Source organism: Thunnus thynnus, chromosome 13 (assembly GCF_963924715.1).
Source record: "Thunnus thynnus chromosome 13, fThuThy2.1, whole genome shotgun sequence".
NCBI lineage: Eukaryota > Metazoa > Chordata > Actinopteri > Scombriformes > Scombridae > Thunnus > Thunnus thynnus.
In genome coordinates this window covers 26,012,793-26,028,087 of record NC_089529.1, presented here as the reverse complement: position 1 = coordinate 26,028,087, position 15,295 = coordinate 26,012,793, and the positions used below count along the sequence as shown (strand labels likewise).

The window sequence follows — 15,295 nt, the reverse complement described above, 5'->3', positions numbered from 1 at the left end:
GTCAAAGATGAGGCTAGCTACTGAGTATGCTAACAAGACTGTTAACATCAGCCACTCTATTGGCTCTGCGAGGCTGTACTTAGGCGCAGCGGTGCTTTGAGCTAAATGCTAATGTCAGCATGCTAACATGCTCACAAATGTAATGTACAGGTAATGCTTATCATGTTTACCAACTTAGTTTAGTGTGTCTAGAGCTGCAACTAACAATGATTTTCATTATTGATCATAATGAAATAAATATTGGTCATATTTATGATTAATCAATCAGTCGTTTGGTCTATAAAATGTCAGTCACCATTTTCCAAAGTCTAAGATGTAACCTGAAATGTTGTTTAGTCCTGACCAACAGTCCAAAAACCAAAAATATTAAGTTTACAATCATAGAAGAATAGAGAAACCAGAAAATATTCACATTTATGAAGCTGGAACCAGAACAGTTCATCATTTTTCCTTTAAAAAAACAAAAAAACACTCAAAACAATGGATCGATTATCAAAATATTGGCGATTAATTTTCTGTCGACTGACTAATCAATTAATCGACTAATTGTGCAAGTGTTTTAGCATGCTAATTGGCACAAAACACAAAGAAAAGCCAAGGTTGAAGCTGTTTTTCATGTATATGGTCATACATAAAAGTTAAATAAGTTGAAGTTTTGAGCTGATGATTGCACCAGATGTAACATTACTATAATTAACTGCAGCATATTTCATGGCCTATACCTCCAGTCAATGTCGATATATTTCAGTCTGACTGACGCTGCCATCCCCAGAGCTCGTCTGCCAGCGTGGTTAAAAACAAAACGAGTCAAGTTACTACAGTTGAATTGTTAAGACAGTCCCATTGAATGAAAGTAATTCTGTACACGGACAAACCTCTTAACAGCTCCCTCTGCCTCCAGGCATGTCCTTGATGATACAAGTGGCAAGAGTTCTTAAGACGATGGCAAAGGACTTCAATGTTGCTACTTTGGTAAGGATGACACAGTCCTTGATGAGCACTGCTCTGAATGCGAGATCCGTTCACAATGTCAACCTAAACCTTCCACAAACTGTTTCACACTTCCTCTTGTTAATGCTTTGAGACCTGAAAACCAAACATGTTTTACCTTTTTGTTTTGGATAAGTAAAACAAAAATCCTTTTGTTAAATCAGGTGTGTAACTGGAGGTTATAATTATGTAAAAAAAAAAACAAAGTAATATTAAAAAGCACGCACCAGTCCTGCTTACATATTTTTCCTTTCTAAGATGAAAATCTAAACAAACATTACGATGTCTGGACCTGCAGGTGACAAACCACGTAACGAGGGGCGGCAGCAGTGGCGGGGAGGTGCAGCCAGGCCTCGGCGTGTCGTGGAGTCACATCCCCAGAACCAGGATCCTGCTGGAGCGAATAGAGAAGGCCACCGTCAGCCACTCCAGTCTGCGCTCCGCAACACTGATCAAGTCTTCTAGACAGGTAATACACGCAGCATTGACTTGCACATCATCTAGCCGAGTATTGATTCTGTCAAAGGGTTTTTCATTTAGAGGCGAATCTCTAAACGTCTTGATGTTTGCTCATTTTAAACAGGTCTCTTTTTTTCCCATTTAAAAGCAGCTACCAGTAGATGAGTTCTTCTAATTCATAAAGACTATCTGAATATAGAGTCTGAATCCACTCAGACACTCAGCTGTTTGTCCAAAAGCAATTCTAGCTTCATGTATGGACTCTTATCCGTCTACAGCAAGACAAGCACTCTTAAGTTGAGCTGGACTCAACAACTTTGAAACTTTGAAAAGTGTTCTCTCTTGCTGTGATATTGCCTAAATATTACTCATGAAAAGTCAATCTTAGTCTTTTCCTTCAATGCTTTACTACTATCCACAAACAAACTCCTCTTTCCTTGAAACAAGTTGTTCTAAAAGCCTTTTTGTCCTGCTTGTTATCTATATCTGTGCATTTGACCCGTTTGCATTGTTTTCTGTCATTCAAGGTATCAATTGATTTTCATTATGTATGAAAATCTAGTTGCAGAGTCATGCTTAAGTTGTGTAATCCAGCACAATGAGCGTTTGTACAAGTACTCAGTATTCGTTTATTTATTGTCATGTTGAGGTAATGCAGTGCCACATAATCATGCATTGACAAATATTAACGGATCACACAACTCAGAAGAGTCCTCTAATTGATTTTCATTAACATGGAAGCCAATGGCTGCCTGGAAAATACATACATCCAGCAAAAAGTATACACAGTTTAGAGTTAAGGAGCTAAAACTTGACTAAAGTAATAATATATGAGCATAATGTGTTTTGCAGAGTTTCCATCTGCAACTTTATAACTACATGGGTCATTACATCATTGTAATTAAATGTTCCATAATTACAGTGGAAGTGAGGCGACAAGAAACCTCAAGCACCAGAGGTCAACGTTACCTCTTAAAAAGTAGAAAAATAGAACTATTTATACAACTGAAAAATTATATGTCTGGGAAGTCTACAGTACAAATCATTTAAATGTTAGTCAAGGTACCAGTGTGTCTCTGAATTGTTAAAACTATTCTGAAGTCTCTTCTATTTTTTTCTCCACTCATAAATAATTGTCCACAAAGACCTTAATTATACATTCTCTGTTTTGGAGTTATAAAGAGATCCTTCAGACGAATCAAAGAATCCCTTTTGACAAAGCACATTGCAAATGAAAAAAAGCCAAAATTAATGTTTTATATTGGTTTTATTGAAACTAAAACAACACTGTCATCTTCTCTACTTCTTAGCCGTGTCACATCAAAGAAGAGTTTGACTTGCAGTGGTGGAGTCGCTCTGAAGAAGGATCCTCAGGAAAGAGAAAACTGGACGAGACTGATTCCTGAAGAGAGTGAACTATAATCATTTGTCTTAAATGTCTAACCAAAGGTAAATGAATGTTTCTGGAACAAATTAGCAAGAAAATGTGTTTTTGAACTTCAAAATCGACCCTTTTACATCATGACTCTGGCAATATATTTCTATGAAAGGCTCTGTCAATCATCCGCTGCAGTATTAGCATTTCATTGGGTATCCTTTGTGAGTGAGAGCAGAGAGATTATGGACCACTTTGACTATTATGTCTAAGATTTCAGCCTGAGATTTCCTTTTACCTGTTGAGAAGAGGGTGTGAATATAGTGTGAACACAGTATCTTCCAGGTTTGGGAGAAGCAGAGCAAGTTTATGTGGATTTTTTTCTCCCTCGGAGGATTCAAACAATTAATTAATCCACTTCACAGCTCAAGGTATCCCAGGGATAAAAAGGTAAATTAGAATTATCCTTGAAAGCCACTGAGATGCAGTAAAAACTTTAAAGCATCTCACGATTTGGAATCAAAGCGAAATGGATTTCACTTTCCTAAAACAACAAATGTTTCTCGTGTGATCTTGGTAAAGCCTGGAACATGAGAATTCTTAAATTTTTGGACCAGAAAATGCACTTTTCACCTCAAAGTAGTCAGTAGTTCAGAGATGCAGCGGTTATTCCATGAGCAATCCATTCCCATCATATTTGTGCAACACTCCAAGCACAATTTGTAGAAAATAAATAGCATTAGAACAGTGTTACTGAGACATTTTTATTATCTTTTATCAGCATTTAGTGTAGTCCTAATGGCATGACCGGAGGGTTAAATAGCTCACAAAATGCTTCAGTCAGGCAGTAAAAATAACGCATGACACTGATAAAACCCCGTATCTTCATTCAGCTGCATATTCAAGTCCGTACTGTGATTTTTAAGTTTCATGATCTCTTTTTTTAAAATGCATTTGATTTACATGTGTAGCTGATTTAACTACATTCAGAATTTTAATATAAAAAAAAAAAACTCTACATCTACATTACACGTCCATGTTTCTCATCAAAAATGTCATCGATAATTTGTCTACATCTATCACCAGTATACATGGTCTTCCACTTACTCGAAATTTGCAAAAACGAACAACTCAAAACTATATTTATATATGTATGTGTGTTCCCAGGTGGTTTGCAAGTACAGAAGGCCAGAAGGGCTCAAAAACAATAAATAAAAAAAAAAAAAACACCTCTGAGAGTTCCCCCCAAACTCCTTCAAAATGGTGAATGATTTAGCGTTTGTGTCCAAACCTTTAAGATCAACCATGTTCATATGATTTAAACAATCTTACACTGATATGCAGTAACTGATGGACAAAATGTGTTTTTTTTTATGTTAGCAGGGAGGTACGACACGCCTCTTACGGATACATTCCCAGATCCAGCTGGGTGACACTCTCTGGGCCTCGCTGTCCTCATCAGGTTCAGCCAACGTATGTGTGGCCGAGGAGGCGTCATAGTCCGGTACGATGTCTCCGTCGTACGCCACAAAGTATCGCCTCAGTTTGTCAAAGTCCCGCACTGAGTCTGGCAGGAAAAGCTTCACCCCGCTGAAGATGTCCAGCAGCGTCTACGAGAGAAACACGAACCGTCAGCGGAGGAAACGCACTCGCCGGTGTTACTTTATATATGAACGAATGTGAGCAGAGTGCTGCAGTTTTAAGTACTATTCAAGGTGCGTCGTATCCACCTTTTTATAAAATACAAGAGGAAATCACCTGGGTATTAATTTAATTAAATTTTGCAATGACTGCTACATGATGAGAGATGATTACATTTAAAACTGGTGTTGCAGGGCAATGACTAATTATATTAAATGATTAACATCTGATTTCCAGTTCTGATTAATCCCTATCTCATGTTACCAGACCACAAAGTAGTATTCAAATTGTGATGATATGAAACACTGAAAAAGCAACTCGTCATATTAATGAAGCTCTAACCGGCAAATGTTTGGTGTAATTGGTCTACACAATCGGTTATTAAAATTGGAGTTAATGAATTTCTTATCAGTCATTTGACTAAATTGTCTAAACAATAGTGTTTAGTTTTTTAGCCGTAGTTAAACTTGAATAGCTTCTACAGGACAGGTTATCTGAAAAATAAGGTTTATTACAACTATGGTTTTATTTTCGTTGTTTAGTTTTGATAAGATTGTACTCGTCAAGGTTATTTCTGACATCTTGAACACACATCACAGTCTACAGATGGAGTTCCTGGTTCAGCTTGCAGCTACTGAGCAGTGAGGGATTATTGACATCAGTCGAGGTGTGTTGACTTTCAGCTTAACCTCCCAAAAAAGTAGATAATCTGGCTGAACTGATAGCTTGTTTACAACATGTCTGACCCCTCATGTTTAGCGACGCCATCGTGTTCCCAGATATCAGCTGTTAATTTGTTAGTGCAACGTTATGAGACACTGTAGTTTTCCTTTAAATAACATAATAAAGAGCCATTAAATCTTTTTTGTCCTAAGTACAGTTTTATTATTACTATTTGCCAATCTGAGTTTGAATATGTAGGTGCTGGATCAGCTCTGGTCTTTGTACTACAAGTAGTTTCAGCTGTTTGTTTATAGTCAAACGATCGACCGACCTTGTCATTCCTCGGCTCCAGCAGCTGAGCGGTTGCCTTTGTTTTTCCGTTGCTGTGAACACTTTCACTCTTCTTCGCCTGGGAGGAAACAGAACCGAGTTCATCACTGCTCTGTGAAGTTGAGCCTGTGCAGCTCAAGTCCACTGTTTTACACCAGAGACCATTACTGAGATGCAAATGTACATCTGTCATGTGAACATGGCTGTACCTTCTTGGCGCTGGGTGCTTCTGAGGCAGGAGTGCGAGGCTGAGATTTCACCGCCTTTGGTTTGGGTGGACTGCTGTTGCCTATAAAGTAAAGACATGATGGTGATGTAAAGTAGCGCTGGTCAAATTATAGCTGCAGTATGAACCATATTCCTCTGTAAATTAAATATCAATACAGTTCACTTCTCTGTGTCCGTGTTGAAATCTGATCTTTGCCTGAAACCAGATTTTTTAAAAAAAAAACATTGAAATAATGATGGCTCACACTCACATCGCTGTGAGTGTGAGCCAGTGAGGGCAAAGATGCATCGCACGAGCTGAAAAATCTGCACTTATCCCGAGACTTAATGACTTCATGAATAAACAGACAGGAACAAAATGAGTTGTCTGAGGGAAAATGATTGAAAAAATAAGTTTTGAGCTGTCGACACAAATGGAAACGTTACCATTTAATGACTGTACTGTTGGTACGATGGTTGTCAGGAGGCAGATAAACAACACACAAACTGAAAGAACACTCCAGTGGTCTAATTCATGCTAATAGCACAAAGCAGTCTGAACTAGAGCTGAAACAATTATTCAGTAATTGACTGAAATCGATTGTTTTAGTTACTTGCCAAAATGCAAAATTACCAAACTTTTGCTAGTTCCAGCTTCCATTTGTGAGGATTTTCTGCTTTTCTCTTACTTACATGATAATATTGTGAATATATCTGAGTTTTGAACTGTTGGTTGGACAAATCCGAGTAATCTGAAACTGTCTTTTTCACTAAGGGATGTTGTGATTCTGATATTTCTACATGAATCTTTAGATGATCACAAACATGTTCTGTAGCATGTATTTAAATATTTCAAAAACAATAAAATGTGCTTCATACGCATATTTTTTTGCTATGAAAGCAGTTAAACAACAACGGCGTCACACGGTTCTTGTCTTCCCCTTTATGTTAGTGGGTTTTTGTACTTACTGGTCTTCTTGGGCGGAGCGCTTCTGTGGGACGTGGACGACGGGGAGTTTCCTCCGCTGTCCCCTCCTGACGAGCCCTTGTCGTCGTTGGACGTCGACGGTCCGGCTGTCACTTTGAAGTCGCAGTTCTCCTTTGATATGCGGAACAGCTCCTACAGCAGAGTGATGAAAATGAAAACGTTTGGCTTCAAGCTCAACAGATGTTATATTTCTTGTCACAAAAGATTGAAGACCCGTTGTTGGATTGGAATAATTTAGCACAGGCGTGTTTTTACAGCCTCGGACGATATTTCAATTCATTCGTCAATGTTGCCTGCAAATTTAGTCCTAGTCCTCAGCATTTAAATTATCCTTAACTTAAGCAGTCCAAAGGGTGCTTCGTTCGACAGAGGGCTTAATTATGTCACTACTCCTATCACCTTAATCACATCCCCTTTCTCACCCAAATTAAAATCATATATTACACTGGCATACATACACTTTGGGCATTCAGTATCAAATTAGTAGTTGATTTCTAATGCATCTTTTGAGACACACTTGATTATCTCGTTAAAATTTATTGTTAGGTGACAACAGTTCATTATTTCTCATGGTGCCTGGGGGACATCAGGCTAATTCGGGTGTGTCAAGAACTTCAGCTGCATTCAAATCTCACTTTAGTCTCAGAGAACATTTACTACTTGTCATGCATATGATTGCACAGGCAGAATCAGTAAAAAAAAAATGGGTCTAAGATGTTGTAAAATTATCATACAACTTACTACACTCGGAACTGTACGTTATTAACACTGATGTATGAATCGCTTGAATCGATCTGGTGATATCCTACTTTAAGCTGGTGCAAGTTGGTGGCACTCTTCCAGTCTTTGTCATCACGGATCCGTGTCATGCGGGGGAAGCGGATAGAGATGCCATCGGCGGTGTGCATTTCTGATTTGGAAAACTCTGCACCTGTAATCTCCCAGACCGGTGCTTGCTGCAGCAGAGGAAACAACAGCGGCAGCGGGTGAGGCATAAATGACAAGGCGAATATATGACTGCTTCCATAAAATGAAAAAAAAAAGAGCAATTCTGACATCGGCTCAACAAAACAAAACAAAACATGACTGTTAAAAGAAATTTGTGGATTTTACTTCAGTGAACATACAGGTTGAAAACACCTCCCAGCTCTGCGGCGTGGTGGGTCATTATCTCGATATGAGAGTAATTTATTTGCAAAGAAATGCTTTAAAGAGACCTTTAAATGAACTTATCACTTCATTTAAAGGTCTGCAGAAGCCTGATATAAAACCGGGCTGCGCGTGAACAGGCCCACTGGGAAATACAACTGTGCTGAATAGTGAAATCTCACCTCAGGATTGCGGATAATGAAATCTGGATAATAGTTCTTGATGATTTTCAGCCAGCCGGGGATTTTGCTTGGGTCCTACAGGAAAACACACACATACACATACACACACACACACACACACACAAGAGATTAATTTTCGATTTTTATTACATCAGCTCAATATTCCAGGCAGGCCTCTAAGTGGATCCTCTCTGACCTTGCTGATTTTGATCACATCCAGCTCTTTCTGGAGCCTGGCCAACATGGCGTCATCGTAGCCTCCTGAGCACTTGGTGACTGTGCACCATTTCTTGGAGTCTGGGTCGTAACAGCCCATCAGAAAACTGGACATGATGCCCCCTGGTGGATATAAAAACACACACAGCATTAGAGAAGTTAGTCCTTAAATGAAAAATATACAGTAGCTGTTAACTAGGCTTCCTTTTTCCCTTTTTTCCCCACAATCCAGCTCTGGTCTATAAACACTACAGACAGTGTAAAAGCCAAAATTTGCATCACTGCTCCAAAAATCACAAAACGCTTTTCCTGTATGTCGAATTTAACCTCTTTCACTTGCTCTACCATTGAGTCTTTACTGTATGTTATAAGCAAGTGTGTTAAAGCATCCCGTTTATTGTTTTGGCTCTCTTAGCTCATCCTCACACTGCATGAGTGGTCTTCATTAGCCATGCTTTGGAGATTTATACCTTTGTTTCAGTGTTTGTTATGCTTTGGTTCTGTTTTATGCTGATTACACAGCCTCATCAATGGCTCCCATATCTTGTCTGCTTGTGTGCTGTACCCAGTGACATCATTTCTGCTAACAATGCTAGCTGTATTTGGTAGTCACAGAGATGTATTATTAATTTCACCATCTTGTCTGAACACAATATATACAGAATCTATACATATATATATTATTATTTTGATGTTAAGATATGATTTACAGATTACAGATTATATTTTAACCCACTGATCTACAAGGGTACAGAAGTTTAAAGTGCCTCTGGTTTTCATAGTATTATCAAGAGAATGATTGATTAGCTAACTTAGGTGTTAGCCACTTCAAAGTGAGTGAGGAGTGTAACTTATGTGGAAAAGCTAAGTATAGAAAACGGGGCACTTAACCTGTCTGAACAAATTAGGTAAAGCATTAAGAAGTGGAAAAAGACAGCATTTACAGTAATGAATTAAGAAACCTTTGTACTGTGTTGGATGTTAAGGGCTTTACAGACCGTTTGAGCCTTTTCCATAGAAGGCTCCCAGCACCACCAGGTCAGCTGTGTCTGCCATTGCGCCTTCATTTAAATAGTCCTTCTTCACCTTAAGCCAGTGGCGCTTTCCAGGCTCGTAGGTGCCCTGAGACACAGAGATGTACACTTCAATCATCATAATGTTTCAGCTACATCCATAACTTACATACAAGTCACATCAGAACTGGAAACTTACCTTTATGTCTTTTAGCACCAGGCCTTCGAGTCCCTCTCTGATGACACGAGTTATCATATCAGCCAGATCTCCTCCCCTCTGAAACACACACACACATATAAATATATGTAAGGGTACAACCTTGGTGCACTGAGGTGTTGCAGATGTATACATAGAGCAGAAAGCCAAATTCAGAGTTTAACTTACAGTGACGTGCTTCATCTCTGAGAACAGGATCCTGTTGGGGACTTCCACCATGTTGTCGTGCAGGAACTTCCTGCGTTCACACAAAGGCCTAAAGAATATATAATGGCATAAGATATATGTAAGACACATGTAAACAAGAAGATATATTAAAACTAGTACTGAGAAATCTGCAGTAAAACTACCAAATCCACAAGGAAAACTAACTTTAAATAAACTTTAAGTGGGATTAAAATGGGATCTCTACATAAAACCATAATCCAAACACTGCAGAAATAGAGTGTCAAAGACACAGCAGCAAACCTCAAGGTCAGAAACCAATGTGTTTGTGTTTGTTGGAATTTAGAGAGAGCGTCTTATGAATGCTGTTAAAAATACATGCTTGCATCATTCCCATCAGGCGTTCTTCTTTGTATAGTGGAACGCAAAGACGTCTTTCAGACAACAGATGGAGTGAAAACACATTACCTCTCCATGAGACTCACGCCATTGAAGTAGATGCAGTCAAAAACAAAGAGACACACTTTGGCATCTTGAAAGGCAGCTTTCTGAAGGGAGGAGAACGGAGAGGGAATGTGAGGTGTGACAACGACAAAAACACAAGCCATGTGACAAACTCATTTTGTAAAAAAAAAAAAAAAAAAAGGTGCAAATTGGCTGTTATGTTCTCACCTTGTGCACACCCAAAGTCCCAAAGGGCAGAGGTTTACTGGTGTTTGTGTCAATTAGGAGGACTTCAGCATCCAATATCATACTGTGGCCACCGGGAAAAGCCTGAGGGATGAATTCTTTGAAGTGGGCGACCTGAAACATCAACGTGAACACAAATGCAGGCTTTAGATACTGAGTAGAGTAAGAAGCATGTGAAACAATTACAACAGGATTTAAGAGAATGGACACCATCCCTGATGAACTAATACTAATAGGCTCCACACTGTACGAACAAATTATCCATTTAATTAGGCTTATTATTGTCAATGTGATATAGATTTTAGAAAGGTGGATGACTTGACTTAATAAATGTCACAAAACATTTGGTTTTCTTCATTTGGGCTTGTACTCACTGAGGTGAATGATCTCAACACTTCCACAGTATTATCATTTATCAGAAAATCTAAAACACCTGGAAACTTGGGCTAGTTTTAGAGCTGCAGGGATCAAAAGAAAGTTAATCTGCAACTATTTTTATAACTGATTCATCATTTAAGTCAGTTGAAGCAGAAATGCTTCAAACGTTTGATGTTTTTTGCGTCTTAAATTTTAAAGTTTGTTGCTTTATCTTGTCTTAACATTATTACTAAATTGACTATCGTTGGGTTTTAGACTGATTGTTTGTCAAAAGACATCTTTTATTATAAAATTGGAGAGTAGGAAATTGTAGTGGGCATGTTTTGCAGTTTCCCGATGTTTTAAAGTGATTTATCAATTATTTGAGAAAATAGTCTGCAGATTAATCAAGAATGAAAATGATTGCTAGTTGCAGCCCTAACTACCTTAATTTGATTCTGTCCCCAACCCTCACAAAATGTTAAGCTAACATTAACATAAATTGCATAATTGAATCAAGTCAGGGTGCATAATCAGTCATTTGGCTGATGGATAGCATGGGCTGGAAAGTCAAAGCCATCCAGGCTAAAATGCTGAAAGGCTAAAACTGGGCCATACTTAACAGAAACCAGAGAACAAATCCCAGGACAGTAGGGCTGGTTCTTAAATAGCAGCTCAGAAACTGTTTAACTACGGGATGCTACTCCAGATAGTAGTACAGCAATAGCAACTTGAAAAAGGGACTTCAATCACTGCAGAATTGTGAGAAGAGAAAGAAACATTTGATTGGGTTGAGGTGCACGGCTTGTGCATATACTCATGCATAAAAGCTCTAAGCAGTTTTGTTTCTGTCTGGTGATTTACTAGGTTTCAAGGTTGCTGAGAGGCATGTATTGCATGCACAGCAGCAACCTCTAGTGGTTTCAAAGGGCTAATGAACACGATTTGGAGCTATTTATCTTCATTTTTAGGCTTTCAGCCTCATGCTGAGAAAGCAAATGCTGGAAAATCACTGTGGGAAATGTCTGATTTTCATGCTGGGAAAATACTTTGAGCTGCTAATCCTGCAGGGGCAAACCTAAGGACATCCCATTCCAACAAGCACTGTCACACTCATCACTATACAGCTTCGAGGGCTGTGCGGCTGTGTTGGTGTAAGACTGACTTTGTGTGGTAACACTGGTTTGAGGCTGCGGCTGAAGTAGCTGAAGTTGTCTCCGTTCTTGTGGACCTGAACACGTTCCCCGTCATACTTGATCTCAGAATACATCCCGTTGGGGCATTTCTTCATGGCGTGCTCGATGGATTTACACGCCTCTGCCTGAAATCACAAAAGGAAAACAAAACGTTTAACAAGCCCTGAGGAGGTGATGAAATTCTTTTGTATAGTTACTTTTCATTTAAAGTTTCCTCTGGTTGCTCCGGTTGCAGAAGCAAGTCTATCGCTTGACTTTAACTTCGACAGAAATTCAACTTTCAGATACACTTGAAGGATTCGGATTCATTACAATTTTATTCTTATTTTAACAGTTTTGGCTATCATTCCTCTGGTAATAACAACATTGTACTAAGCAGGTTATTGCACAGAGTTTTGCACAATAAAAGGGATTATTAATGATATTTCAGGTGTGCTCACACACTCCCAAGTACAGACCTGTATGTTCCCAGATCTCAGCGACGACTAGGTGTCGACCTTACATAAAGGAGAGAGCAATGCTGCATCGCAGATTTAATTCCCCGGTGCACATGTTTGTCTCAGTGTTCACAAAAATCTAATTCATCCCTTTCAATATCGTATCAGTGTGTTCTGGTGATATTGCAGAGCTTTATGACTATGCCCACTCTGCCTGCACTAACCATATTTCAGATCCCCCCCCATCCAAATAAATTGCACTTGGTTTCTATGCACAGGACTCAATTTACATGTTTCTCCCCCCGCTAATGTGTTTACTGGCTATAAGGAAGTTATAAGACTGAAAATAGTGAAGTTGTAAGCCTACGGGGAAGTAGGGAACTGGCCCATGTCGTTAATTTGTAAACTTAAGTGTTACAACTGAACCGAATTTAAATTTACTTTAATACTAGTCTGCTGTGTAATGTGCAATTTTATGGTCTGCAGGCTTTTTGGAAAACACATTTTTTAAAAATCAGCCTGGATAAATACTTTGTGGAAAGGGATTCAGGATAGTCGTGTGTGTGTGTTTACAGTTACAGAGTTATCTGTAAGGTCCAGCTGCCGCATGTTTGGTTGTTTAGTGACGAGCCATCAGCTGGAAACTGTTTCACATGTCATATTCTAGGAAATGAGGGATCTCATTGATTGTTTTGCCACGACAGCGACAGGCGTAGCGTAATGGAGAGACAGACACCCATCTCTTATTGAATGCGTGTTGGGAGGTGTGTTTGCTTTGTGTAGACTGAATCTATGATCATCTTTACCTTCACTAAACTAATATGTGTTTTTGCTGAAGGACGATAGTGAATAAAAAGAAATATTTGACCCCTTGAACTGGGTGAAAGGAAAATCTCCTATATAAATATTCTTTCTTGCATACATAAGTCTTTGGTGTAAGGACACAGACCCCCCTATTAAATTATTTTTACAATTCAGAAGGTCATCTCATTTCTAAACTCATTTTCCTTTTGAAAACCTGAGGTATTACAGCGACAATTACTGTCTTTTATTGGAAATCTATTTCTAATTTAGTCCTTTTTATTTTCACAGATAACTCATAGAGCTTGCCCTAAAGCAGAAATTGATTATTACAGTACTGGCCAACAACTTGCTACATAATAAGTAATAATTTTACAATGAAATGAGGCCATTTCTTGGAGGACGCATCGTGTTCATTTGATTCATTTTGTATGTATGTGTATCTCAAGTACTTCATGGACTCAAGAAGGTCAGCGTATGTAGCGATGTGCACAAAGTATAGACTTGATTTAATAAAGACTGAAGTGATAGATAAAGGGAGAACTGTTGGGAGTGTGATTGGGTGATTGTGAGTGGTAACACTCACCAACATGGGCTGAACGGGGGTCATCAGCGAAGCCTCCACAGTAAGGAGTTTCCTGGGTCCTGAACCATTGGACGCGTCCTGCTGATTCCTCAACACCCGCTCGATCACGTCACCCAGGTTACGCGAGGCCTTGAAGGCATCGTAAGCGTTTGGATCCACGGCATCCAAGCTGCGGTAACAGGTGATTGTAAAAGATTAGTTGGAGGTTGGTATGAAAATATAACACATGATAGAATATATTAAGCTCTGGGCAGAAGTGAAAGAGACTTACACGTGTTTTGCTCCGGCGTTCATCTTCAAGTCATGCTTAATGAGCCGAATGATGCATTTCAGGTCGTTACTGGTGCATCTATGATGAAGAGAGAATTAATTTCCGGATTATCACTGAGGTGGAAACTGTGAAGCAAATGCTGGAGTATTACAGCCTTTTATGAAGCAGAACAGTTATGACCAGACATGAAATAATAATACATAAGTACTAAATACACAAGTAGCATCATCTACCACTGATTCACAGAAACTGAAAGTCCTTCAGAAAAACCTGCTTCTATTTTGAAGGCTAAATGTGTAAGACAGGCATGAATCCTTTAAATTAAATGGCTCGCTTTGCCCTTACTGATGTCATGTGACACATTCACCACTTGTGTCTGTTTACAGCTTTGCAAGATGCAATTTATGACAAATAAACACAGTCCCACTCTGGCGTCTGTTGCTGTGAGGGGAGAATGTCAAACAGAGATTTCTAGTGTGTGTGTGTGTGTGTGTGTGTGTGTGTGTGTGTTAGACATGCCTGAGGCAGACAATCTAAAAAGGAGGGAAACAACTGCAAAAACAACAAATGCCAACAATAAAAAAAAGCAGTGCAAGACAAGTGGAAGCAAATAAAAGCACTATTTACAAATGCTGTGAAAATAAATCACAGTCTGTCTCTGTGGCCTTTTACACAGTATGTAGTAAAGTGTTTGAACAAGGTCTAACATCACTGATCTCTATCATTAACACTTACCACCTAATACAGCACTTCAGCACTACTAATCATTTTAATGTATACCTTATCGGTTCTGTTTTACTACCTGTCCTACGTTCTATTAAAATGATGATATACTGCATTACTTTTTGGCAATATCCTCCAGCTCGTTCTGCTGCTCGTCCTCCTTGGTGAGCTGGGCGAGGCGGGTCAGGGACGCGTCCACTTCCTGGATGGTGAGGACGCTCTTGGAAGACGGAGGAAATGATTTACTCTCGTCAAAGAACATCCTCACTGTCTCAGACACGTCGCCCTTAAAAAAAAAAAAAAGAAAAGAAAAAGAAAAGACACGCTGTTTTGAACAAGTATCAATTTTGATCATTTGTCTCTCTTTCATCATTTTCAAGACACAACGTCGAATGATTACAGGTGTAGAAGCAGAGTAGGGGTTTCTAGCACAACTTCACCTTCTTCCAAGGTGCATGGAGAGGGGAACAGAGTCTAAAGAGGTCAAAACTCCTGCAACGCTTGTTGTATATAGAACAAATTTATTGTTAGACCAACGCGTCCAATGATGGATGACCCTGATAAAGGTTCTCTATACTACAAGTGTTGCTGGAATTTTGACCTCTTTAAATGATTATAATTGGCCTGAAATCCTCTAAT

General features: G+C 39.1%; 2 protein-coding genes across 6 annotated transcripts in view; one reads left to right on the top strand and one right to left on the bottom strand.

Annotated features, from left to right (window-relative positions):
• rad51d (RAD51 paralog D) overlaps positions 1–5,331 on the top strand; it is a 21,148-nt gene extending 15,817 nt beyond the window's left edge. The window contains exons 8-12 of one of the 3 annotated variants that reach the window (XR_010931203.1): positions 902–972; positions 1,289–1,459; positions 2,760–2,898; positions 4,205–4,539; positions 5,065–5,331. Coding sequence is in view for 2 of the 3 variants with exons in the window: in XM_067608830.1 (XP_067464931.1) it covers positions 902–972; positions 1,289–1,459; positions 2,760–2,855 (338 nt within the window). In the remaining variant the exon portion in view is untranslated. Of the gene's footprint in view, positions 1–901; positions 973–1,288; positions 1,460–2,759; positions 2,899–4,204 lie in introns of all 3 variants that reach the window. The other 2 variants (XM_067608830.1, XM_067608829.1) reach the window with 2 other exon arrangements.
• Positions 2,893–15,295, bottom strand: part of lig3 (ligase III, DNA, ATP-dependent) — a 23,970-nt gene continuing 11,567 nt past the window's right edge. For all 3 annotated transcript variants that reach the window (XM_067608825.1, XM_067608824.1, XM_067608826.1), the window contains exons 6-21: positions 14,776–14,942; positions 13,934–14,011; positions 13,663–13,831; positions 11,808–11,963; positions 10,268–10,399; positions 10,064–10,143; positions 9,599–9,686; positions 9,413–9,490; positions 9,199–9,322; positions 8,181–8,323; positions 7,985–8,059; positions 7,463–7,609; positions 6,635–6,785; positions 5,668–5,747; positions 5,460–5,537; positions 2,893–4,434 (exon numbers count right to left, since the gene is read on the bottom strand). In XM_067608825.1, coding sequence (XP_067464926.1) covers positions 4,201–4,434; positions 5,460–5,537; positions 5,668–5,747; positions 6,635–6,785; positions 7,463–7,609; positions 7,985–8,059; positions 8,181–8,323; positions 9,199–9,322; positions 9,413–9,490; positions 9,599–9,686; positions 10,064–10,143; positions 10,268–10,399; positions 11,808–11,963; positions 13,663–13,831; positions 13,934–14,011; positions 14,776–14,942 — 1,980 coding nt within the window. In that variant the 3' untranslated portion in view covers positions 2,893–4,200. The remainder of the gene's footprint in view (positions 4,435–5,459; positions 5,538–5,667; positions 5,748–6,634; positions 6,786–7,462; positions 7,610–7,984; positions 8,060–8,180; positions 8,324–9,198; positions 9,323–9,412; positions 9,491–9,598; positions 9,687–10,063; positions 10,144–10,267; positions 10,400–11,807; positions 11,964–13,662; positions 13,832–13,933; positions 14,012–14,775; positions 14,943–15,295) is intronic.